Below are 26632 nucleotides of genomic sequence, written 5' to 3'. Positions count from 1 at the left end.
CATTGACCCAAAAACATCATTAAAATAGTCAACGTTACTACAGTGCTTCAACCTTAATGTTATGAAGCGACGGAAATACTTTTTGTGCGCAAAAACAAAACAAAAATAATGACTTTAATACTATTAATTGTGTGCTATATTATTAGTACTTTTTCATTTCATCATCATCATCTTTTTTTTTTTTTTTTTTTTTTTTTAAACTTGAGGACCATTGCTTACTGCATGTATTGTAAAGAAAAAAAGCAGCTTGGAAATTCTTCAAAATGTTTTGTATTCCACAGAAGGAAGAATATTATCCAGGTTTGGAATGACATGAGGCTGAGTAAATGATTTTTCAGTTTCAGATGAAGTTATTCCTAATGGTCGCTTTAGATTGACACCCATTGGAGGATCAGATTCAAACAGTGTCAAACCATGCCCAGGGCAGGGCATGACCAGGGCATGACCAGGGCAGATTATTAAATGTGTACAGCTCATAATTCCACCTCCATTCCCATTCTAATTGAGTGTGTTCGCCCACAATACAATTTGGTTTTATCACACTTTAAGCTACATTAGCATTCTCTAAAACCCAATGACCATGTGTTAATTATTGCAGTCCAGAGCTGGTCTCTATTGACCATCATCAGTCAATAACCTCAGAGGACATCAGGACAGAAATAGACATATGCCTCTCTGAGAAAGGGCGCTAAAGGTCAATATCTCAATGCTTTTTCCATCATGTTAAAGATAGCCATCAGTGATCACATCCATTAGCATTTGCCCTCTTTCAGGTCAGATTATAAATCATCACATTTTGGGTAATCCAACCTCTGCTTTAACAGTTGAGCTGGTATTTGCTGGATTATTCTATCAGCACTTGCACATTGCAAAATTCTAATATAAATCTAATGCTGCAAAAGGCTGTTCTTTTTCTCTAAGAATATCTGGAATTTGGTGTCAGTACTGAGTGTGCACATACTCCCTTGGACTCCATTAAAATTGCAAAACATTATCTTTTGGCAATTTCTTGTCTTAGTGAGCCTATTAGTGTCACCGAAATGTTAAGAATCAGACGTTGTTGGGAGATTTTCTGCTAGAAAGCCATATTAGTCATACATGTATTGCATATACATATATTTCATCCCAAAACCAAAAGAAAGAAACAGGACATTTTATTTTATTTTATAATTTTTTATAACATTGTTTGAGGCATTATTTATTATATTACTTTAATTGATCACGATTAAGTACAATTCTCATTACAGTAATATGATAAAAAAAACAAATCATATTAATGTGAAAAAATAGTATGTTATTTAAATGTAAAGTATTTCTAAAACATGGAAGTATTAGTTGTACCTTTTATATATGCTGTTATAATTTTTTTTAAATGCAGCAAACAAATAATTCCTATTTTCTTATATTTTTCTTTTTTAATTTTAGAGGCATGTTTTCATGATTCACCACTAATGCAGCTTGTAACAGTAATAATGTAATAATTTATCCATATAATAATTATGGTAAGTAAATTAGAAATGATAAAAATGTAGTTGAAGTCTTCAGTGTTAGAAAAGCAGTTGTAGTTGGCAGCCATATTGTTTAAATCTTTTTTTTTTTTTTTTTTTTTTGTCTTATTAGTAGAATGTCAGAATGCACTAATAACATTCAAAGTAACTAAAGGTTGAAGAGTTTGAACAGGAAATGGAGTGAATGAACTAAAGGGCCGTTTACACGACACCGTTTTCAACTAAAACCTGAAAACTTTTTATGCGTTTTGGACATTCATTTGTTTTGGGGGCCTGCAAATGCAAACTTTTGAGAACAGGTTTCAAACTGCAAGTTTTTGAAAACGATAGCGTTATAGTCTCAGTGTAAACCAGAAAAATGCATTTGTGAAAACTGTGACGTCATGCGTATGTGTATTACATAGGGCTGGGACAATACATCGAATCTCAATTCGCGATATGAAGAATCTGGAGCGATTCTGATATTTTCAGATGTATCGTAATTCTCTCTCAAATCAATTCTGAGCTTAGTTTTTAAACAGCAGATGGCGCTACTATAAGTTACGTGCTTTAGGAAGACTCCTACACTGCTTGCTTCCAGTTTCTTTACACAAACCACTTAAACCTAAAATAATCATTCATAAAGTTCGAAAAGTGAATTACAAGATTACAAGTCTCATTGCATAAAAGCATTCTTACATGACTCAGCCGAACACATGAGCTCTGTCCAGCAGTCTTCCTCATGAGCGTTTGAGAGTGTGTGGCTAAAACCAGCCTAGAGCGCCATCTGCTGTTAAAACTTAGCTCAGAATCGATTAGAGAGAGAAAATATCAGGATCGATCCAGATTAATTTGCCCTGTCCAAATATACACACCATTGCGGTTGACCATTTGTCTACTTACATGACGTATTTCCTGTATTTGGCCCAAGTTTTCAAGTGGGCGTGAAGACTGCAAGTATGTATAGAACTATTGATTACCCGATGGGACACACTTATAGTGTTGCAAAAATTGCAAATGTTAACAGAGATTTTTTTTAAATTATTATTTTCAACACTTTGCATTTTAAAATAAACTTCTAAATGTCTGTTCAGAATTCACTATGTAACTAACAGAAGACACAATATTAAAAATGTGGTGCTTCTAATTAAAAAAGTAATAAAAAGCAGTCGCAAAAGATGTACAAAATACACATAGCCTACTCATCTTTGTACCAATAAAATGTGCAACACTTTAAGTTTCACTACCAAATTATATATAATATCTAATTAATTTATCTTTGAATTTAACGTTTTCATTGACATCTCGTGATTTCAGGGCACGCGAGTTCCCGAACATAATGCATGATGGGACACGCTTAGCTCCGAAGCAGTATTTGAGATAGTGTTGGTTTAGTGTGCTTTAAGGGCACTGCACTTTGGCATTTTTAAGACAAAGGACAGTCTTGCGTACTTCCTGACACCTGCACGCGCTCTCAAGTGGCCAAGTGTGGGTATTATCTTCCCAGCCCTAGTATTACGTGTTCAGTCTACAGGTGCATAGTGTTTCTTTACAAAATGACATCGCCATCTACTGGCCTGGCAGCATATTACAGCGTTTTTAGTAATTTTCGCGGATCCCTGTGAACGGGGATTGTTTTGAAGTCTGTACATGTACTTGTCATCTGTACATTCAAAAAAAAGAAAAAAACTTTTTCATATTTAGTACATCGTTGTCATGTAAACGTACCCTAAAATACTCTGAATGGTACTGGAAATTTGAAGGGTATTCAGGCTCTATAATCCAGACGTTTGTAATTAGATGTTGATTATGTTTAACACAGCCCTTGATTGCAATTAGTGCTGATGGGAATAAAAACGTGAAGGAACAGAAGAAACAAGGTGTAATTTCGAAAACCTCAAAAAGCTGCAGAAATTAGGCTATGTGGGGTGGTGGGAGAGGGAGGGAGATCTTTTACGGAAGTCTTTGAATTCTCATTCATTTGTTTTGACCTACATAAGACGCATTAAAGTCTGTGTTAAATGGAGTGTGTGATGTGATGTAGGGTTATGATGGAAAAACACAACCTGCTCAAAATAGTGCTGAGGTACAGACATGGCACCATTAGCTGGGCTCTAATGCATCACACGCCAATGAATAAATAAAACTCGTAGGCTAAAGCTCTACCTCACTAGTGGACACAGTGGTCCTAGTATAAATATAGACTTTAGAGCTTGTTTGGTTTTTCTAAATATCTCAAAGGAATAGTTCACCCAAAAATGAGCATCTTGTCATTATTTACTCTCCCTCATGTCAATCCAAACCTGTTTCCCTAAACTTTCTTCATTCTGTGGATCACAAAATGAGAAATGTAGAGGAATGTACTGGTCCATGCAGTTACAATGAATGTGGACGGGAGCTTTCGAGCTTCAATAAAAGACATGAAAGTATCATAAAAGTAGTTCATATGACTATATTTCTAGTTTTCTGAAGTTGTATGATAAGTTTTTGTTAGAAAAGACTGAAATTTAAGTTGTTATTCACTGAAAATCTTGAGAGTAGTTGCAATGTCTCATTTTTTTGAGTCAGTTTTATTCAATGAATCATTTATTTTGGTTTACATAACCAGCCTGAATGATTCATTCAGGATTTAGATGTTAACAAACTAGAATTTCAAATGGCAGCGGCTATTTGCACTAAGTGCAAATAGCGATAGTGAAAATAGCAGCATTTTCTTAGTGATATGATTTACACTTGGTGAAAATAGCGATTCTATTTACACCATGTAAAAGTATCAGTTCTTTGCAATAAGAGTAAATAGCAATTAGATGCTATCTATACTTTATATTGGCAGATACTATTTGCACCTCAGTATTTTTGTACATTAACAGATGCAATAATATCATAGAGTGTAAATGATTATATTTATTCAAATTATTAAATGGATGCTGCCTTATTGGGAGAATAAAAACCCTCCCTACACCTTCCCCTAACGCTACCCAATAAATACTTTTAATATTATTAAACATTCACAGTTTTTTCACATTTTGAACATTATTTCCATTTTTAATAAAAATAAATGCGATCTCAGAAAAAGGCAGATTTGAACCCGCGTCGATTGTGTTAAAAGCCAGGTCTGCGAGCCTTACTCACTACTGCTATGCCACTGAAGATGTTGAATTCTGTGCTTTTTTTTTTTATAAAACTTGAGTGGCCCAAACAAACATTGCTGGGCGGAGCTAGTAGTGTTTGCCAACAAGGGACGCTATTTGCACTTAGTGTAAATAGACACGCCATTATCAAATTGAAGGGGTTAACAAAAAAAAAGAAAGAGACATTTTTAAGTAAACTATTTCTTTAATAATTTTCAAACCTGGCTTTCTTTCCAGGCCTCATAGTTTACTCAAAAACGAAAATTCTGTCATCACTTACTCACCCTAAAGTTGTTCCAAACCAAAAGTTTATTTCTTCTGCTAAACACAAAAGAAGATATTTTGAAGAAAAGGGGTAACCAAAAAGTTGATGGGCCCCATTGATTTCCATGATATGGAGAAGAAAAACAACAACAAAAAAATACTATGTAAGCCAATGCGGCCCATCAACTTTTTGGTCATCTACTTTTATTTTTTTTTGGGTGAACTATCCCTTTAAGAATGTTTTTTTTTTTTTTTTTTTTTTTTTTTTTTGGCAATGTAGTCACAGCATTCAAGGGTTACCCTGGCATTCAAGAACAACATTTGCTCAGTCCCTTTAGTGGCTGTGTCCCTGAATAGCACACAATCAAGCCTCTCAAGAAACCGTAATTGCTGCTTCTCAGACAAGAAAGTCAGACTGAGCACTGTCAGCCCCCAAGATGAAGTTACAAGCTAGCTCTGAGTGACCTTGTTATTGGTCATGGTCGCCCATGAGGCCGAACTCATCATTAGTGGAGCTGAGAGCGCAGGGGCCATGCTGTCATTCTATTTAAAGAGACTGCTCAGTGGGAAGCCAGTGTTTTTAGACTTTCCCCTTGTGAGGGCCCAAAAATACCTCCCTGATCTCCATTTAGCACACTTGAGAACTTTTAGATTCAAACTTCAGTCAGACTTAACACTTATATGCAGGTATCAGCTTGTCAGGTGTATGTCTTAAGCCAGTTTAACCAGTTTAAAATTATGATGGGTTAGGATTTTTACATTTTTTTTTTAAGGCAGTGGCTGTTTGAAGTCAGGGTAAATAGTTGTTGGATGCTATTTATCCTTTATAAAGATACTATTTGCACCTTAGTGTACTGTAGTATATTATAAAAAGGTGCAATAATAACAATATATTCAGTGTATACAGTTATATTTATTAAAATCCTAAATAGATCCTGCTTTATTGGAACAGTACTAGTCCCTGTCACTAATGCTCCCCTACATCTACCCCTAATCCTAATATCCGTTAGGCACTTTATTTCCACTTTTTGAATATTTTCTTATTTAAGTAAACCCCTCTCCGAGCTGATATGCAATGGGAAAAGGTAGAAGAATGAGGAAAAAGGTGTATTCGAACTCGAGTCAGTCTGTTATCTGTGGGATTTTTTTGTAATTATGTCTGACTCAGTCAGACAGTGGTGGGCGGAGTTAATGTAAATAGCCTCTGCCAACAAGGCAGCCTGTTTGCACTTGTTGTAAATATATACTCCATTTTTTTTTTTTTTTTTTTTGTAAGAAAACCAACACCTTGCCCTGGTTGTTGGAATGGTTTCCGCTCATTCTAACCAAACAAAAAGGCAATATTATTTTTGACCAATTAAATGCTATTTTTGCATATTGCTTTTGTAATGTGAGTTACAGTATGTATAATGACTTTAATATGTAAAGTCAGGAATTGTGAAAATTGGTCAATACATTGGTCAGAAAATTTTATGGTCAGTCAATTGCTATTTTTGTCTATCAGTTTATTTAAAAATAACTACATTAAAAATGCAATTCACACATCAACTTAATATGCCTCATCTATACCAAATATGTTTTTGATTTCTGTTTAAAAAATTTTGATTTTTTTTTTAGAGGGGCAAAAAGTCAAAATGTCAGGCTGGTACAACTGTCCTGATATCATAATGAAGAAAAAAATCTAATTAAAAGAATGAAAATCTTAAAAATGAAATATCCTATTAATAATTATTCGAAAAAGAGATATTTTAACAAAACTACTTTGTTGTTTATTCTTATTTGAAAAAAAAAATATACAAACAAGCTAAAATAAATTGATATCATCAGTATTTTAATGTAAATTTTTAAGTACTTAAGTATCTTTTTATTTTGTTTATTTATTTATTTTTTTTATATTTTTAATAAAAAGTATTTTTATTTTGGAAAACTTTTAATGCACTATACTCCAAAGCATAATATTGTGATTTTTACTCTACACTACACTACATTTCATAAAAACATATTGTTCCTCATTATTTTTAACTGAGTATTTATAGTGTTTTTATTTAGTTAAATTGTATGTTATATATTTTATTAGGGTATCTGTACTTTTACTCAAGTGCTTGATTTGTGTACTTCACCCACCACTGGATATCATAGAGTTGGCCACTGTAGACCCATGTGACTGTGTGTCAAGGTCAAAAAGTAACTTAAAATATCAGATATTTTCAGGTTAGGTAAGGTTTTAACATGTCATTTGGTGTGACTCCCCAAAAGTATAATAAATCATGCTAGTTGGCACAAATAAACGGTAAAGGAAGAAATATTAGTGATGTCATCTGAAAAGGAAAGTCGTTTAAGAGGCGAAGCAAGCAATTACATTTTGATAAAAGATCATGAATGTTGGTAGATTAATTATGTGCATAGATTAATCATGCACAATAATACCAGGAATGTGTATTAAGGAAATAAACAGGATCAGTTTAATTACATATTGATTTTATTGTCAATCCATTCACTATTTAACCAACCACCAAATCCCCTTGTAACTAAGTCTCCATTGTTTATTTATGTTTCATCAGTCCCACGTGTTTCTTTCTGCTACAGTGGAAGCTTTGGTTGGTGAAAATGAGGTCACCATGCGATATATGTCAGAGACCTTGTCTCGTGAGATATGCCATGCTCTGTCTGCTGTTCTGGTGCCAACAGTAGTAAATAGGTCATTTGGCCAGGCCTTAATTCCAGTGCTAGGAGTTGGATTAAAAGCCCACTAAGGGTGGAGATTAGCTGAACCCAGCAAGCGTGAAGTCCGTCTGTACACTGGGCAGTCCAGTGATCTACAGACAGACATTCACTCGGTTGTCAAAAAGGATCATGTCACAAAGCTAATGGATATTGGATGGGTGAAAACATGGGGTAAAACCCTATTAAAATGGGGCAGAGGCAGCTAGATGAGAGAAAAGTTAGTTACTGTTGTTTTTGTTTCTGTAGCTCTCATCTATTGTGCTTTTACAGAAGTCCAACTGGGGAAGTTCCAATTTGATAAGTCATAATCCACCCATTCCCTCCCATAATTACAATTTTGCAGTGCTGTTCATGTGCGTTCAACTTGTAAATACGATCTTTCCAACATGACCATACCTGTTCACCCAATGGATATTTTAATAGGATCTGTAATTTAGACAAAAATGCAATGAAGTGATGAAATTTGCTATAGGTAACAATTAATAAGATCCTGGTGGATAAGTGATGATCTTCCAGCGCTGTTTCAGCTGTGTGCTCCTATTCTATGGCACACAATAAATCAAGACCTGTCAATCTGAGTGATTGATCCAATCCAAGTGCTCTCCAGCTGTTAAACAGTGTCCAATTGGACACATTGTCCCTACCCACCATATAAAAAGATCCAGTTTCTATTGATTGGACTGCAACATGATCAAGACTTAATCAGATCCCATAAGTCCTATAGCTCTAGCCAAGCAGCATGTCGTGATGATTTTCTCAAGATCTATGCATCATGCAAATGCCTCATCTGTATACTGTTTACATGCATGTTGGTGGCAACTTTTTACGTTTTTTCATCATCAAAATTGCGATAGGTTTGTGAGATCGGCCAAATGTAGTGACTTCTGACTGAGTCTTAAGCTGTGTCCCAATTCAGAGGCTACATGCTTCAAAGAATGCAGACTTCAAAGGCCACACCTATGAAAGCTGTGAAGTTCAGAAATTGTATCTTAATAAGATATGTCAACATTTAAACCGCTTTAAAGTATTTTTGTAACATTTGTATTGTTAGATATTCCACTATGTTGGAACTCAATATTGAGTATAAGTACTTACTTACATTTAAAAGTGTAATCCGCTATTTTCTCTCAAAAATTCCTGTCGCCACCAGCACGCAGTGATTCTTGGGATAGTCTGAGCCATCCATTTGTGCATGGCCCGGGAAATGAAAGACGCATTTTCAAGGCCACATGTGAAGGAGTCCTTAGAATTGGGACAGCCTTAATTGCACCAGAATGTTGCATTCAGTCATCAAATGCAGCATTCGTAAGATGCAGCCTCTGAATTAATGTCCGGTATTGTTTGTGTTAACGCCAGTTTGCTACTTAAGATCCTATTGTTAAGTGTTTAATAAATAGTATTTTTATTATTCCTGGTCCATTTCCTGAGCAACCCATGACAGACTGTTTATTACAATACAATTTTATTGGTGCATATAAATAAAAAAAAATAAAAATAAAGATCTTATTTTCATTAAGTGGAACTGTGTTGAAGACATGCTTTGATTATTTTTGTCTAGATTTTTCAACATTCACTAATAATTGTGCAGATTATTAGTATTTACAGGAAAAAATGAAAAAATTCGGCCTGCTGTAATTCAAGATGTGTACACACATGAATTTGCTCTTCATTCTAATGTTAATGAATTTGGAGTATTATAAATGAGCAACTGCATGCTATTTGCATAAAACAAATGACTAAATTACCAAATTACCAAACCATCTCTATATAAGGGCTTTTACGCACAACCTTTCAATAACAGCAAGCAGTGTTGTGGAAAGTTACTTTTAAAAGTAATGCATTACAATATTGCGTTACTTCCTAAAAAGTAATGGCATACATTACTTTTGCATTTCTTTTTCTCATCTGGGCTGGGCTTGCTTGTTTGTTTGTTTTTTAATAACAACAAAAAAGTTCTGTTTTTGGCAAATGTTAAGGCTCTTTCAAACCAAAAGTGAAATTAATACGCCTCAGGCTGAAGAAAATGCATATTTACTCCTGTACAGTAGAGGGCGCAGCTCAGACTAACTGTTCAACAGTATTGTGGTCGTGGATCAAAAAATAATAACCGTGAATCAAAAATTTAAAGACACATGTAAAAATATATAGCACAAACTTAAAAAAATAATGCAAAATGATCAGAATGGCAAAGAATGTGGTCACAGATCAAAATATAATAAGCGTAAATATAAAAATTAAAAGCACATTTAAAAAAAATAACAAGCATGAATCAAAACTTTAAACATTAAAAATGATATTGCACAAATCTTAAACTTGTGTTTATGTGTTCTTAAAAGTTGTTTTCCTTGCTTTTATTACTCTGTAATTTGCGCTCCCTTACATTTTCTGCTCATATTTTACTATTTTATACTCTTGTGCTGTTTTTCTCTTTGCTCTTCTTTCCACTTTCTGCTCTTTCTTTTCCAAATGTTGCAGTTCGAGTTTCATGTAAATTAGGCTGGGCTTAAGCATCACCATTGGTCCATTAGTTCTCAATTGACAGCCCCTCCTCTAGCCAATCAATGGAAGAGAGGGAGATGACATCACTTCAGTGCGACTCACAGCTGATGCTCACACTCATACAGGGGAAGATAACCGTCACAGCTGGCAATATCCAAACTAGGGTAAAATCTTTCTGTGGCAGGACACCATTATACTGTATATTTGCCTGTCACCACCAGTATATATGTCTATCTGGACAATCTTTTATTGTTAAATTCACCATCCTAATGACAACCTGTCACAGTTGTGCCTGTCTGATGATCCATCACTGTTATATTCACCTTTAATGCACCTAGCACTAGACCTGGCACTGCGAATAGCAACTGCCACTATGCAGCAGCCTCACAACGTCACATTTATGTGTGCCTGGCTCATCTATACCTGTTATATTACAGTTAGATATTTTTAGTATTCATACAATAATGATAATAATATATGCTTACTTGTTGTCTCGTCAATTCCTGTCTTTTGCACAAGAGAATTTAACATACGAAGCCTACCTTATTAATATATTTGCTCATAAATTACAGTGATTTTTTTTTTTATTTTTTTTTTTTTATTATTATCAGGGTTGGAGTTAAACTCTGCAGGACAATGGAACTCCGGAACTGATGTTGCCTATCCCTGATCTATAATTTTGTTTTTAAAGCTATATTTAAAACGTATTGTGCAATTATGCAGTTATGTAAATAAACATAATAAGTGACTGAATAAATCACTGCAAATCAAATCCACCTGGTTTCTGTAACTATCTCTTTTGTAACACTATTGTAGTCAACGCAGAAATTATATATTCAGTCTTAGAATTAATTTACCAGGTTACCTATAATTATTTAACAACATTTAAGAAGTATATTAGCTACAGTAGACTTAGCATATTAGCATCATGAGCCAAGTAATATTTAACACCAAATACCATATATTATGAACATAAAGATTAATAATCATAAGACTGCACATTAAAAAGAGTATCTCATGTATCTCAATAAGAGGACTTATTTGTATATGTCCATAGTTCAGATAACTTTACAGCTTGGAAGTGCTTGTACAGTTTCAAATTAAACTGTTACCTTCCCCCTGTATGAGTGTGAGCATCAGTAGCGTGAAGTCGCATTGAAGTGATGTCATCTCCCTCTCTTCGATTGATTGGCTAGAGGAGGTGCTGTCAATCTACAACTAGTACACCAATGGTGACACTCAAGCCCGCCCTAATTTACATGAAACTCGAACTGCAACATTTGGAAAAGCAAGAGCAGAAAGTGGAAAGAAGAGCAAAAAGAAAAACAGCACAAGAGTACAAAAGAGCAAAATATGAGCAGAAAATGTAAGAGCACAGAGTAATAAAAGCAAGGAAAACAACTTTTAAGAACACATAAACACAAGTTCAAGATTTGTGCAATATCATTTTTAATGTGTTTTTTGCCATTCTGATCATTTTGCATTTTTTTTTTTTTAAGTTTGTGCTCTATATTTTTACATGTGCCTTTAAATTTTTGATTCACACTTATTATTTTTTGATATACCCCATGCTGTCATTCTGGATTAAAGAAGAACATGACACAGGAGAAGGAAGTTCAAGACTCTTATTTCTAAATCTAATCTAAAGTACTTTTTGCTGCTTAGTATGGTTGAATTATATCATTGAAGGTCCGCAGCAAAGACATTGGTTAATAAAGTGAGATTAAAAGCACGTTCACATGTAGTCTAGAACTACAATGACCATCATGTTTACACAGCGCACACATCACCTCTGCACTTTATTTCTCTCAACATTGGGGACAGGAGAGCTGTCAGTCTATAAATGTAAAAAAAAAAAAAAGTAACTTAAGTTACTTATTTTAAAAAGTAACTTAGATATTTTGATGTAAATTGAAAAAGTAATGCGGTACTTTACTAGTTACTTCTAAAAGTAATCTGATTACGTAACTCAAGTTACTTGTAATGCGTTACCCTCCAACACTTACGGTAAACATATGATGCTCTTTAAAGGCGAAAGATTATCATCCTCAAAACCAATTCAAACACAATAAACACCTTTTATAGAGAACAAAACATAGATACTACATACACATATTTGCGTCTTTATCCAGAGGAACATTGTAATAAGAATCTGAACTAAAAAGTGCATTAGTGCAAAAGTGTTGTTGAACTTCACTCTGGTACTTTTACACTGAGATCCATTAAGTTGTCAAAGCCGCACTAGCTATGTCAACCTCTCTCTTTGTTAAGAAGCGATTAAAGATGTCAGCTGCCAGGATAAAGGGTTGTTTTCTTCTGAAATCTCAGTAGGGAGTGTTTTGAAGCTGCTGTGGAGTGCCAGACCTTAAATCAGAGTTGCCAGGTCACAGGAGGACGGACGCTCGGTAGATTGTGCAGACGGTGGCTTGGCATCGCTCTAGTTGTTCTTCACAGTTTTTTTACCATTCATTTACTCAGCTCTGTTTAAAGATTACTAGAGTGGATCATAGTGCAGGCATGCAGGGTCAAAACGCTCATCAAATAACTATGGCTGCTGGTTATGAATGGAAACATCTAAACAATGGCTGTATGCTGTTTGCACGAATCAGACGAACAAAGAACAAGCAGTTTTGCTCAGTAAATACAGAGTGACTTCAAGAGTGTCACAAGAAATGAATGGCTCGTCTGTAAAACTTCAGGCTGTTTTTGTATGAATAATGGCAGCGTATTATTTTCCTGGCACTTTTATTGCAAACCACCACTAGATCTCTCATATGCCAGCTCCTAATAATGTGCTTGCTCACCTCAATCTAAAATTGAATGTGGCATTTTGTTAAATTTAAAATTACAATCATTATTAACCGTGCCCCTTTCGATGTAGGAAGTGTCATATCAATAAATGAGCTTTTGAAACACTTAATAAGACCATGAAACACCCCTTGCTCCATCAGCCAGGCCTTTATGCCATACACAAAGACATTCACAGTTGTCATTTAACATTAGAAACATGTCCTTTTTGTATTCAGGTTGGTTTAGAAAAACGTTATAATAATTTCAAGAAAAGTCTACATTTAATGACTCTAAAAAGTTCATGTGGTGTAACTGTCAACATTAACATTAGAAACATGTCCTTTTGTATTCAAGTTGGTTTAGAAAAACCTTATACCAATTCAAAGAAGAGTCTACATTTAATGACTCTAAAAATGTCATGTGGTGTAACCATCAACATTATTTTCTAAAATGTATTTAAATATAATTTTAAAAAGTTTTTTTTTTTTTTTTCAAATACCATGAATTAATTCATAAATATCATTACATTTTTGGGGAGTCGCACCACATGACATTTAACAACCTGAACTGTCCTAAAATCTTAGTTTTTATATATAAAATAGTAAAGATTATACCAGTTTTTTTTTTTTCATTATGGTCATTAAGGGCATTTATCACTTTATGTCCCACAAAATATAAAACTGAATTGCATTTTGTTATGTATTTTTGAATAAATTATTAAATTGGACAAAAATCACATCACTGACCCTAATATGACCTTGAGCCATTCTGAAAGTTTTATGTGAGGATTGTTTTGTCCTTTTTGACAGCCTTTGTCTCATTCATTTCTATTTTATTGTTTTGTGTTCCAGTGAGGAAATAACGTCAAATGAATTTGGAATGAGTAAACGATTTTCATTATTAAGTGAACAGTTCCTTTAACATTGAAAAAATTGTACACTTCACCTTTAAAGAGATCTCTTTTGTCATTTTCTTGCATATAAAAGGGCTTTTTGATTTTCTTTTTGCAGGTGTTATATTTGTTTAGTCTATTCAGGATGTGTTTTCATCTCTCTGCTGCTCATAGTCTTATAAACAGAGCAAAACTGAACAGCAGCCAGATGCACGGCCAATTGAATCCATCCCGTCCTGCCCTCCAGCTGTGGCCCTGAGCTGTGATTGGTTCATTTGACTGCTTGGCCACATGCAGGGCGGGGTTCATTACCCTGCAGAGCTCTAGTGAGAGCAAGAGAGGTAGAGCGGGGTTTGTAACTGTGCACCTTAAAGACGGCGGCTCCCACACCCCCCGTCAGATCCACACTGCAGCAGAAGGACTATTTTTAGCTCCTTTTTATGAGAAGGAATGATGCTGGGAAACTTGATTCAGATGCTCTGCAACTAAAAGCCCATGCTATTTAGACTTCCTCCTTTGATTAGTGTCATCTTATGTAACCTAAAACCTTTCATTTCACAACCCTAGAATTTGAACCTAATTATCTAAAGAATGCATGTGGGTAATGTAGTGATTTAGTGAATATTTAAAGGTAAGGTATGTAAGTTTTTAGGGTATACGTATCGGTATATATTACTTACTTACGTATATATATTAAGAAAAATTTTAGGTCAATTTTGAAATTCATATACACACGGATGGATGGATGGATGGATGGATGGATGGATGGATGGATGGATGGATGGATGGATGGATGGATGGATGGATGGATGGATGGATGGATGGATGGATGGATGGATGGATGGATGGATGGATGGATGGATGGATTAGGTTTATGAGATTCAGTACAGATTCAGTACGTTTTTATCAGTAAAGGACTGGTTCAATCTGGTAACTCTTGAGTTTTTTTAATGATTATTTACATGAATAAGCTCATAAGAGTTTGCTAGGACAACACATTAGAAAGTGGTGTTTTCTTCCCATTATTTTATTGTAGATGGCACTCTGTCTCATTAGAATCAGTTCAGTTTGCAAACTCACGTTTAAGAGTTCATCTTAAAATATTTGTCAGCTGTTCTTCTCATTTAGCATCCATTTTTATGTTGCATAAGCTTTCTGGAACCATTTTCATCCAAGTTTGAGCGGATACATTTGCTCACACACTCCCACTTTACTTTGCTGATTATCTGTTACCTCTGTTAAGGGCTGCATGACACTGCAGCATTAACATTAATCTGTGTGTGTGTGTGTATGTGTGTGATGATCCATTAGTATTTCAGTGCAGTATGCTGCTACAAACTATGATGATATTCCTGCTTTCTCCTCCAGGTGGACAGACTGGCTGGCACAATGAAAGAGGAGAACTTGTTCCGCAGACGGTTCTCCCTCTGTCCCACAGCCACGTCACCTCCCAAGATCGACCCACGTGTACTGACCCGCAACCTGTCCTATGGAGGAGACCATGATCTGTACCCACTCAGCCCAGGTATCCATTCTATTCTTAAATGTGTGGAAGCACTAGCACAATCAGAGCAGGAGCTCTGATTCTAAGTCACTATGGTTATGGTAAATAGTTGTGTTAAAGAATTCAAGAGCTGAATGTTTTTCATCACAAAACCACATTCATAGTGCATTTGACTTCCTTAAAGGGATAGTTCACACTAAAATGAAAATTCTGTCATTACTTACACTCACACTTAATTTGTTCCAAATCTGTTTGAATTTCTCTCTTCTGCAGAACATAAAAGAAGATATTTTGAAGAATGCTGGTAACCAAACAGTTGATGGGCCCATTGACTATTTTTTTTTTTTTTGGGGGGGATTATTTTTCATAATATATTTTGTGTTCTGCAGAAGAAAGAAATTCATACAGGTTTGGAACAACTTGAGGGTGAATAAATGATGACAGAATTTTCAATTTGGGTCAACTATCCCTTTAATATTTCACATAGCAATGCCCTGGCAACCAACTAAAACACTCTGCATAGCAACTTGCTAGAAATTACTCAGGACACCATTGCAATTGAATTGCAACACTCTGGCAACCTACTAAAACACTTTAAAACCTGATAGAAATTCACTAACAAACATTCAGCACCTAAGCCGCAATGCCCTGGCAACTACACAAAACACCCTACCAACTGTAAAGTAATGCACTAACAATAACCCAACAAACAAAAAACCCTTGAGCAACTGCAGGGAAACCACCAAGAACATGCCAGGAATAGCATAGCAACACCCTGCAAACCACTCAGAAGACCTTAGCAACCATATAAGAATGCCCAGACAACCATCTGGAACACTTTAGGAATTTCATAGCACTATGCTACAAACCACCACAAACACCTTAGCAATCACATAGCAACACCCTGGCAACTACCCAAAACACCTTAGCAGAACCCTGATGTAGATGTAGTCACACACCATCACCCTGGCAACATCTCAGAACAATTTAGCAACTGTATAGCAATGTCCTAGCAACCACCTAGAACCCTCTAGAAAATTCATAGCACCAAAAACAGCTAAGCAACACACATAGCAACACCCTAGCAACCGTGTAAGAATGCCATAACAACTACTCAAAACATCAAAGCAATGCAGATCACCCTAGCAAAAACATGGTGCTGTGAACACTCAGAACACCTTGTGCTACAAAAGACTCTGAACATCTTAGCAGCCACCTAGTAACACCCTGACAACACCTACAGCACTTTAAAAACCCAGTAGAAATGCACTGAAAAACACTCAGAACACGATAGTAACCACATTGCAAAGCCCTGACAGCCACCCAGAATGCCCTATCAAACAGGTAATTAACCACTCAGAATGCCTTAACAACCACATAACAATACCCTATCAACCACACAGCAACATGCTACAAACAACTGAGAATTAATAAATTGTGCACAATATGGGACATTTATTATGAAAGGAAAGTGTAAAAAAAATATGTATTTCATTTAATCTTTAACTGAGCTGACTATATTTTGATATCCCCGATGTTATTTACTATAGCATTATATGTGTATTCCGTTGTGGTTATTATCATTTATTGCCCTTGATATTAATTAGGCATTTGTGTACTGGTGTGGGTGTGTGTGTGCGTGCATGTGCGTGTGTGTGTTCTGCAGGTAATGAAACGGAGCGAAATGGTTTGCCCTTACTGAGGGACGAGGTCAGTCCGGCCCGGTCGCCCAGCAGCGTGGTGCGTTAATGTTTTTGTTGACTGCCTGCATGGAATATGTCGACATAATAATGCAGATGGGAAAGAAAAAACCCTGTACTTGCTGGTTGCAGAACATTTCCATAACACATTTGTTATTTCAACCCACTTTCTAGTTAACCTTTCACTAGAATTAATTTCTGAATGCTGCTAAGTGAAGGATTAAAGGATTCACTACAATTATTAAAGGATACACTGCAAATGCGAAATGACCTGCAATTAGCGCATGCCAAAACTCAACCAATCATAGTCTCCCTGATTCATTTCTCTCCAAACCGTTTTACATGCGGTAAAAGATTTTAGTATATCAGAACTCATGTCTCAGGCACATATAAAAGGCATCTGTTTGTATCATGTGTTTTTAATGGGAAAATATAGAGTAAAAGGCTGTCATTAATTGACCCATGTGAGACATTAATCTAATACACACGGATATAATGCAGCATTAATGCATCTCATCTGTATAAGCCTGAAAAAGCATTTAGCATCGCACCTGCTACTGGATATTCTGATAATACTTTGATTACTAACAACTATTTTAATAAATCAAATGTAAATTCATATCCCAGTTTCATGTTGTCACATTTTCCTGGTAAAATAAACGTACGTTACATTAAAAAAAGGAAACTAATTACAATTATATTTTGTATTTTTAGATTAACAATGTTATTAATGTTCTATTTATTAAAACCTGGTATAAATCTCATCAAGTTAGTGTTTTTTTTTTCCAAAATAATACCAAAAAGCAGTAATAATTTAAACAATACATTTTATTTGTGAACTGACGTTCAGCTTTTCTCTTTAGTAGTCATCTTATTTTCGTATATCATCAGTCATCAAGCTCAGTAAACTCTGGTCAAAGACACAATGTACCTTTAATTTCACCAAGCTGATTGCTCAATAAAACTCCTCCACAGTCATGATGTTTTCAGGCCATTCAAGTTTGAATATGACATGACAAAGCGGTAATATCTAAGTGGGTGAGATGTTTACTTACTTTTTATTAGTCTTCCCATCAATTTCATCAGTTTGTTCATTCAGACCATAGGCTGTAAAAAAGGATTCAGACTGATTCGTGAACATGCACGAAAGTAAGAGGCAGGATTTATCGCACAAACCAGTCGTATCCAAACATAACATCTAGGTTACTAATGTAACCCCTGTTCTCTGAAGGAGGGAATAGAGATATTACGTCAGAACTACTGACAAATTGGGATCTTGTCTGAGAGGGTGAAGTCAATACCGAGCAGAGACGAAAGGGTGGCCTCTGCCAAGGGAAAGACACGGCCACAGGGGAGCTGTACTGTGGAAGAATACACATGTGGGATCACCCGTAGGGGAATCACAACACATGGGCACCTAGTCTAGTACAGGGGCTGACCTTCTGGACATACACATGAGTGCTAGACCTAGCGTCTGATGTCTCCACCGTGTCTGACTGCCGAAGGTGCTGGAGGAAATCCATGCAGGGTTTGCCAGGCTCTACACGGAGATTCTAAAACCTCACAAACATGTTGGGTTTTGCGCAGAGCGCAACTCTACAAATGTCTGTCAGCGAGGCACCATGTGCCAACACCCAGGAGGAGGCAACACTCCGAGTGGAGTGAGCCCCTACCCCAAGGAGGAATGGCTGGTCTTGAGCCTGATATGCCAAGACTATTGAATCCACTATCCAGTGGGCCAACCTCTGCTTGGAGACAGCCTTTCCCTTCTGCTGGCCTCCGTAACAGACAAAGAGTTGGTCTGAGGTCCTGAAGCTCTGCATGCAGTCCACGTGTGGACGGGACAGAGAAGAGCAAGGGCTGGGTAATCTGGGGGCAGCACTTGCAGGTTCACCACCTGATCCCTGAAGGTAGTGGTAGGAACCTTGGGCACATATCCAGGCCGGGGTCTCAGGATCATGTGAGTTGGCTGGCCCGAATTCCAGGCACGATTGGTCAACCGTCCCCTACCCTCTTGACAAAAGAGTCAGGAGCGCTGTCTTGAGAGACAGGATCTTAAGCTGAACTGACTGCAGCAGCTCAAATGGCATTCTCTGACAAGCAAGGAGAGGTCCCAAGAGGGTACAAGGTGAGGACGGGGAGGATTCAGCCTCCTCGCGCCCCACAGGAACCAGACGATCAGACTTAACATCTACTGCATCCTGATGTGCGCCGATAGTGGCAACATACAATATCAGTGTGGAGAAAGACAGCCTTCACACCAACCACACTTGCAGGAAGGAAAGCATAATACTGATCAGGCACTTACCTTGTCTTCTTGGTGAGAACACCACCATTCGACGAAAAGGTTCCACTATAAAGTGTAAGCGCCTCATAGAGGGTGCTCTCACTGAAGTGATAGTGTCTACCACTGGGAGTCAACCACCTAAGTTTTCCACGTCCTGTCCAGAGACCACAAGTGGAGATTCCAGAGGTCTGAACATTGGTGCCTTAAGGTGCCCTGTCTCTGAGAAAGCAGGTCCTTCCTCAGAGGAATTCACCAGGGAGGGGCTGTCACGAGGAGCATCAGTTCGAGAAACCAGGTTCGGTTGGGCCAGTATGGCACACCTAACAAGACCTGCTCCTCATCCTCTATGATCTTGCACAGTGTCTGTGCAAGTAGGCTCACTGGGGGAACATACTTGCATATTACAGAGGACAACAGTGTCCCCTCGGTCAGGGAGTAAAACAACTGGAAGTGGGACTTGTCTGGAGAGGCAAACAGGTCAACCTGTGCAGCTCCAAAGCATCTCTAAATCAGCTGGACCATCTGGGGGTGGAGTCTTCATTCTCCCAGGAGTGTGGGCTGTTGAATTGATGTCCCACTGATGTGGTACAATTGATGTCCCACTGATGTCAAGGTCCTTTCCAGGAGCCAGAGGCAGCATGCCCATTGCTCATGGCACCCCAGCCGGTTGAGACAACACCATGCTTGGACACTTGTTCTAGGAGAATTCCTGCCAGTAGAAAAGCAAGGTCTGACCATGGGCGGAAGGTTTGGCGACAGGCCTGTGTGATTGCCATCCGGTGTGTGCTGTGTTGCCATGCCCATCTCAGGACTCAGCTGTATAGCCATTGTTGAAGCAGTCTCATATGAAGCAACCCGAGCAGTGTGACTGTGGCTGCGGATGCCATATGCCCCAGGAGCCTCTGAAACAATTTTAGTGGAACCACCATCCTGCCCTTGGTCTGTGTTGATGGAGAATCAAGGCATGAAACTATGCATCCTTCAAGATGATCATTGCAAACCAGTTTTGGTGATGAATGAATTCTGAGATGTGTCTCTGCGTTGACATCTTGAATGGGAGCTTGTGAATGGCTCGATTGAAGACATGAAGGTCCAAGATTGGGTACAATGAAGTATGGGTTGTAAAACACTATCTTCATATCTGCTGGAAGGACCGGCTCTATTGCTCCTTCACCAGTAGGACTGCAATCTCTGCATGAAGGACAGAAGCATCCTTGTCCACCACTGAGGTGAACCAGACACAGCTGAACCTGGTGTGACACCGGGCAAACTGAATCGCATAACCGAGTCTGATAGTCCAAATGATGGCGTACGAGCTGACGCACCCGCAGTGGGGCAGCGTCCTTGAACCGCACACCAATGCTTGCTGGTGATAGGAGACGGGCTGAGCTGGCCGTGCCGGAACACTTGCCTTTTTTCTTTTTCTTTTTTTACTGCAGGGGGACGGATACCATTGGCAATGAGCAGACTGAGAGGCAGTTCCCAATGGCCTGGTAGCACATCGGAGCAGGCTCTTCAACTGCTGAGCACAGTCCTCGACAGTGTTGCAGAAAAGGCCCCCTGTGAAATGGGACCATAGAAAAAGCATGCTTTGTCGACATTCTACAGGCAGTCTGCACTGTAGTGTGGGAAATACTCTTTTAGGAGAACTGCAATGAATGCAATGAACGTAGATGCGCTGTCACACCAACACTGTCTAAAGAGTTTCCTTCTGGTTCATTGTACACGCTCAAACGGTGATTGCAGAGCAGAATCTTCAGAAATGGCTCAGAAGAAAAAGCTTGAATGGGTGAGTTCAGCATGCTTCCATTCATACCCGCTTCACTGGGTGTGGTTCGCAATGCAAATCTCACTTGCAAATGTCCATTGGCTTGTTTTGTTTACACTGGAAGGTGATTGGGCTCTCAGGCAAGATCCCAGTTCGCCAGGCGTCGTGACGTAATGCCGAACTTGACTGACTGATAGGGAACCAATCATATCCAATCATAGCACAATGGAGGTATTGCTTCCTCTCACGCGTCTTTCCCCTATTCATTCTCAATTACCCCCCACCAAACTTGGACGCTTTGGGGGTCTGTTAAAACTCAATGGGTTCAGGGGAGGCAAGAGAGATGCAGACTCCCACTAAAACTTTACCTGCTGGTTCGCTGTAGGACAGTGTTATTTTAGAAATACGAGTGATTTCTAAAATTTCATGTCACATTTTTTAATATTTGCATTGTTTTATTTTTGTAATATGGATTATTTTCTCATCCAATTTTTTGAGGAGGCACTGCCTCCCTTGCCTCCTTGGAGAAAACGCCCCTGAATATAAAACAGTCCAATAACATTACTGCTGTTATTCTGGACTCAACACTCAATCATCTGGTTTACAGGCTAATTTGGGCCTAAGAGGAAAGCTGTCTTCTCCATATTTTGGTTCAACTGACACCCACAGCTGACCAAACAGACCTGCTGCATTTAGCCTGTTGCCTTTTGCAGTTAGTGTGAAAGAGTTGTAGCTGGATGTTGCCTCAATAGCATTATAATTTCTAAATTAATATAATTACTTAATATGGGGGGATATACTTAATATGATTATCATAGTTGGAAAGTGAGCATGATACAGCATTCACATTCACAACCCGTTTTGTTTCCGTAATATAAGGAAATTCAATGAGAATTTTTTTCTTTTTTCTTTTTTTTTTTTTTATCAAGTCACTTTATAGGTGGAGTAAAATGACTTCAAATCCTGTTTTCTTTGGAATAATGTGCACTGCTGAATTGTTCATATTAAGCTCAGGAATATGTAATAAGAAAGTAAGAAGAAAAGTTTGATCTCATGTTGACTTTACATGAATTTTAAATGGATTTTTCTGGGATTTTCTTTTTTGCAATCTCTTTTTTGCCTCAGTCGGAATCCAGGATGTTTATTGGTTTGGAGAAGGAGTCTTCCTCACCAACGGAGAAGCTGGCAAGGAAAGAATCGCTTAAGGTATGATGTGCTTCCTACTCAAGGCAGAGTTCCTGGCCCAGTTTCTCAAAACAGCAGCTTGTTCGTGTTGTCACCTCCAGTACTAGTCAACAGGTGGACGGCACAGAACCTGCATACAGGCACTTCCTCTATAGTAAGCAGAGGAAATACTAAAATATTTATTAAATATTTTTAATACAGATTTTCATCTTGCTTGTTTTTCATATTCTTACTTTGAACAGCTACAAATGTTAGCCCACCAAATTTTGCATGTGGCTAATAGCATTTTGTCATTTTGGTACGAATATATGGTTGCTAACAGATAGCAGTTAAATATTCAATACATCAGCCCGGCTACCCCGTTTGAGGTAGAGAATTCGAATTTCACAGAAACATCTCACTCCTCACTAGGAACACGTTTGCCTCAAGGACCTATACGTTTTGTCATGAAAATGTTTTTGGTATTTGATATTTTAGGTGAAACCTTTAAAAATCTTTATCTAATGAACCACTCATCCAGTGCAGTGTTGTTATAAACACATTTTTGTTGATTGAAATAAAATTAATTAAGTGTTAAATAAGTTTTAAAATTTAAGCTTATATAATAATAATTAAGCTAAATAAAAAAAGCTAATAAAAAGAGCACAAAACATATCACTAAAACTAAATAAAACTGAAATGAAAACTGAAAATATAAAAATAAAAGCTAATTTTATATTAAGAAATAAATATTAAATATTAAAAAATACAATAATAGTATATAAAGTATTATTACAAAAATAACACTCTATTATTTTTTCAACTATTTTTATCTTTGGCAATACCCTTAAAAAATTAAATTTCTTTAAAAAAACTAAAAATTTAAATAGATTTTTGTAAATCATGAAATCAAAATGAAAGACAGTTAGCGTAACTCCATAGACTCCAGTGTTAATTTGGGGTTATCCTTGAGATGACTGGTGGCTTGAGATGGCTCGGAGTTCTTCTCCACAGTCTAAAATTTAGAGAGAGTTTAAAGAGAGATTTAAAGATATATTAAAAGAGGTATATGATTTGAGTTTTATACACACAATCAAAAATATGAAGTGTCATCTGTAATGCTATTAAAATCAACCACACAAAATACCTAAGCTTTGTCAGGTATATAATAATCTACAGTTGAATTGTTCAACAGAGAGATTTCATAGAAGATGAAGCAAAACATGTTCAATTGTGAACATAATGTCCATTTCTCCTATTTCTTAATGGTAGCTCCAAATTTGATCCAACTCATTTCTGCTTGCAGCTGTATCTTTTGCTGGTTTGTAGCTCTTTGGTATTGTATATGGTGCACTCTAGTGTTCAGCAAGGTTTTTAGACATTTTACATGTCTTGCCGTCCACTTACTCCCCCTAGCTGATGTTTGAGCAATGCGTTAAACCTTAACATTTTATATTGTAGGTTCAAAAAAAGAACTATCGACAGGAAAAGAAGAGGGTCGCCAATGAATTGTTCAGTGCACTTAAGGATCCAAGTGTGGTTATTATGTCCAACTGGCTAAAGGTTAGTTAGTAAACTTCATTGGTTTTCATTCTAACAATGATTTTGCAGTAGCTTTAAGATGTTGTTCTGTTGGATCAGATTCGGGGAACATTGAAGAGCTGGACGAAATTATGGTGTGTCCTGAAGCCTGGCATTCTCCTGATTTATAAGACACCTGGTTCGGAACACTGGGTGGGAACGATTCTTCTCAATGCCTGTAAACTCATCGAAAGACCCTCAAAGAAGGACGGATTCTGTTTCAAAGTCTACCATCCACTGGATAAGTCCATATGGGCCATGAAGGTTAGACATGAACATCTTCAAGAACACATTTTCTTGACTTTATTGTTGGGATTGATTGATGTCTGTCTTTTTTATGTCTTTTTTAGGGTCCTAAAGGAGAATCCGTTGGTTCCATCACACAACCTTTGCCTAGTAATTACTTGATCTTCAGGGCAGCATCTGAATCTGATGGTGAGCATTGGCATTTCTCTTCTGTAAATCTGCCTTCTCAATATGGAGTCCACCTGAAGGCTATACAGCTTATGTCATCTGCTCCAGGACGCTGTTGGATGGACGCTCTGGAACTGGCTCTCAGCTGCTCCAGCTTGTCGAAGATGACAGCAAAGAGCTGCAGGGATGGAGATCTGAGCAGCTCCTCTGAGTCTTCACACATACTGCAGCTGCTGCAGTGCACGGCTCTCACAGACCAAGACCTTGTGCAGTGAGTATTACCCACAGTACTGTTTTTTTTTAAAGTCCCAATCACTTCAATATAAATCAAACATATACAGTACAGTATCCTAGTTTGATCCAGTGTCTGTTTTAAAATGATTTTTCTTTTTAATTCCTATGGCCAACTAACATAAACCTCCAAAACTGGGAGACACTGGCAGCAGACAGATATATTTAGTGGACTTTCACAAAGAAAGCTGCTGGTGAGTTTAAAGAATGCATAGCGGCAACTGCCCAGGAGAAGCACAAATGTAGGAAAGGCCTGGTTATCAAAGTAGACAATAGCATTGACCCAATCTTTCCTTTACCCATCTGCGCTAAAGCTTGCAAGTCCAGGATTGGCAGCCACTTCAGAGCAAAACATATATCAAACAATTCAAAACATCATGGCGAACAGTGTGCATCTGAAGCGTCTCAGCTGAAGAAAATAATAAATTATTAATCGACTTTAATATACCTCCTTTTTTAGAGCTTTGGTGCTCATGTGGGAAAACTGGGTTTGAGTCTGTGACATCATATTTAGATCCTGCCCTCTCTCTTCTCCCAATCATTTTTGTCTATCAATAAAATGCCAGAAACTCTAGAATAGCTTTTGAACATTTTAAACCTATGTTACAGTCAGCCACCTTCAGAGTGTGTTACTGCAACAGTTATCTATTACTGCTCTTATGAAACATTTAATGCACTAAAGCTTCAACTGAAGCAAAATACAGATCAGACTTGACATTACTACACTCCGCTCCCCATCAAAAAGGGGTGTCCACATGCCTTAAAACAACATACCTCAATTTTTGTTATTCTATAAAAGAAAAAAATAATGTACCCTCCAAATAAAATGTCCAATTATTGCTAAATGATACGATATGAAATACACCAAAACTATTTTCATTAACTACTACAATTGACAAAAACACATTGACACATATTCTGAAACATTTATGGCCAGATTTTTGTTATTTTCTGAAAAAAATGGATACCGCAATTGAACAAAAAAAAAAAAGAAAATCCACAAATAAATATCTGTAAGCAGCAATTAAGGGGCCAATCACCACAGAGGCAGAATGAGGAGCTAAAAATCAAGTCAGTGAGCATCAGACCAACTGCAAAAATGAGTAAAGATGAAGATGATTTTAAGCTAAATTATTGAAAGCCCATAAATACAATTACTTGTAATGTGACATAATTGCTTATTACTTTTGACCAATATGTGGTGCTTACACAAAACTTATCTGGTGTGGTCAGTGTTGGGTGACAATTACACACATAAAGTTTCGTGTCGATGTTAAATCTTTCAAAAGATACAGCCTCAGATGCAGTTTGGCATTATGCCATCAAATTCATTTATGCAGTATATACAAAAACAGTTCTCCAGCCTTTTATCAACACAAAATCCAGAACTTTCTGCCGGCATGGTGTGATGATTGGACTCGAATTGAAGTGAAAATTTAGACAAACTGTCTAGGAGTTTGAAAAAGTATTTTCTTAAAGAAATAAACAAACAGTTATTGCAGTAGAATATTTTGGATTTGGCATGAATGAGTTCATATTCTCTTGAATCTTGGTGCTCATGTGGGAAAATTGGGTTTGAGTCTGTGACATCATATTTAGATCCTGCCCTTTCTTGTCTCCCAATCATTTTTGTCTATCAATAAAATGCCAAAAATCGTAGAATAGCTTTTGTACATTTTAAACCTACGTTACAGTCAGCCACCTTCAGAGTGTGTTACTGCAACCAGGCACGTGCACACATAGACAAAAAAGGGGCTTGAGCCCCTGCCCTTTTTCTTCCTCGAGAGAAAGTGCCCTTTTTTCTGGGGTGCTTTTTTTTTTTTTTTTTAAATAAATGAATATATATTCCTGTTTGCGCTTAGCTTCCCTGTCAAACAAATATATTTACTGTGTAAAACAAATAATAATAAAAAAATACTATATCAGGTCGGCTTTGTCGAGTTCAGATCCCTCGCTCCGCGACACGCCATTCATGCCCGCACGCTCGCGCTCGCGCGCCATGCCCCACTTCACCTCGAGTTTGCTGCTGGTTGATAACTTGTGACAACTATTCCCGCAAAAAAAAAAAAAAAAAATGCAACTGCTGTCTGGCGATGAGAAGCGAAAAAGAAAAAAGCCCTAGATGGATGCATCCCG

At 37.3% G+C, this 26632-nt stretch overlaps 1 protein-coding gene across 3 annotated transcripts in view; it reads left to right on the top strand.

Annotated features, from left to right (window-relative positions):
• Window positions 1–26632, top strand: part of osbpl5 (oxysterol binding protein-like 5) — a 75573-nt gene that overhangs the window by 22564 nt on the left and 26377 nt on the right. For 2 of the 3 annotated variants that reach the window (XM_067380338.1, XM_067380337.1), the window contains exons 2-8: window positions 15156–15312; window positions 16958–17031; window positions 22172–22252; window positions 23672–23773; window positions 23852–24055; window positions 24142–24226; window positions 24314–24476. In XM_067380338.1, the coding sequence (XP_067236439.1) occupies window positions 15177–15312; window positions 16958–17031; window positions 22172–22252; window positions 23672–23773; window positions 23852–24055; window positions 24142–24226; window positions 24314–24476 (845 nt within the window). In that variant the 5' untranslated portion in view covers window positions 15156–15176. The remainder of the gene's footprint in view (window positions 1–15155; window positions 15313–16957; window positions 17032–22171; window positions 22253–23671; window positions 23774–23851; window positions 24056–24141; window positions 24227–24313; window positions 24477–26632) is intronic. The other variant, XM_067380339.1, reaches the window with a different exon arrangement.

The sequence above is a fragment of the Chanodichthys erythropterus genome, chromosome 24 (genome assembly GCF_024489055.1).
Source record: "Chanodichthys erythropterus isolate Z2021 chromosome 24, ASM2448905v1, whole genome shotgun sequence".
NCBI classification, from domain to species: Eukaryota; Metazoa; Chordata; class Actinopteri; order Cypriniformes; family Xenocyprididae; genus Chanodichthys; species Chanodichthys erythropterus.
Note: the sequence above shows the minus strand (reverse complement) of the source record. Positions and strands in the feature narration are given on the sequence as shown.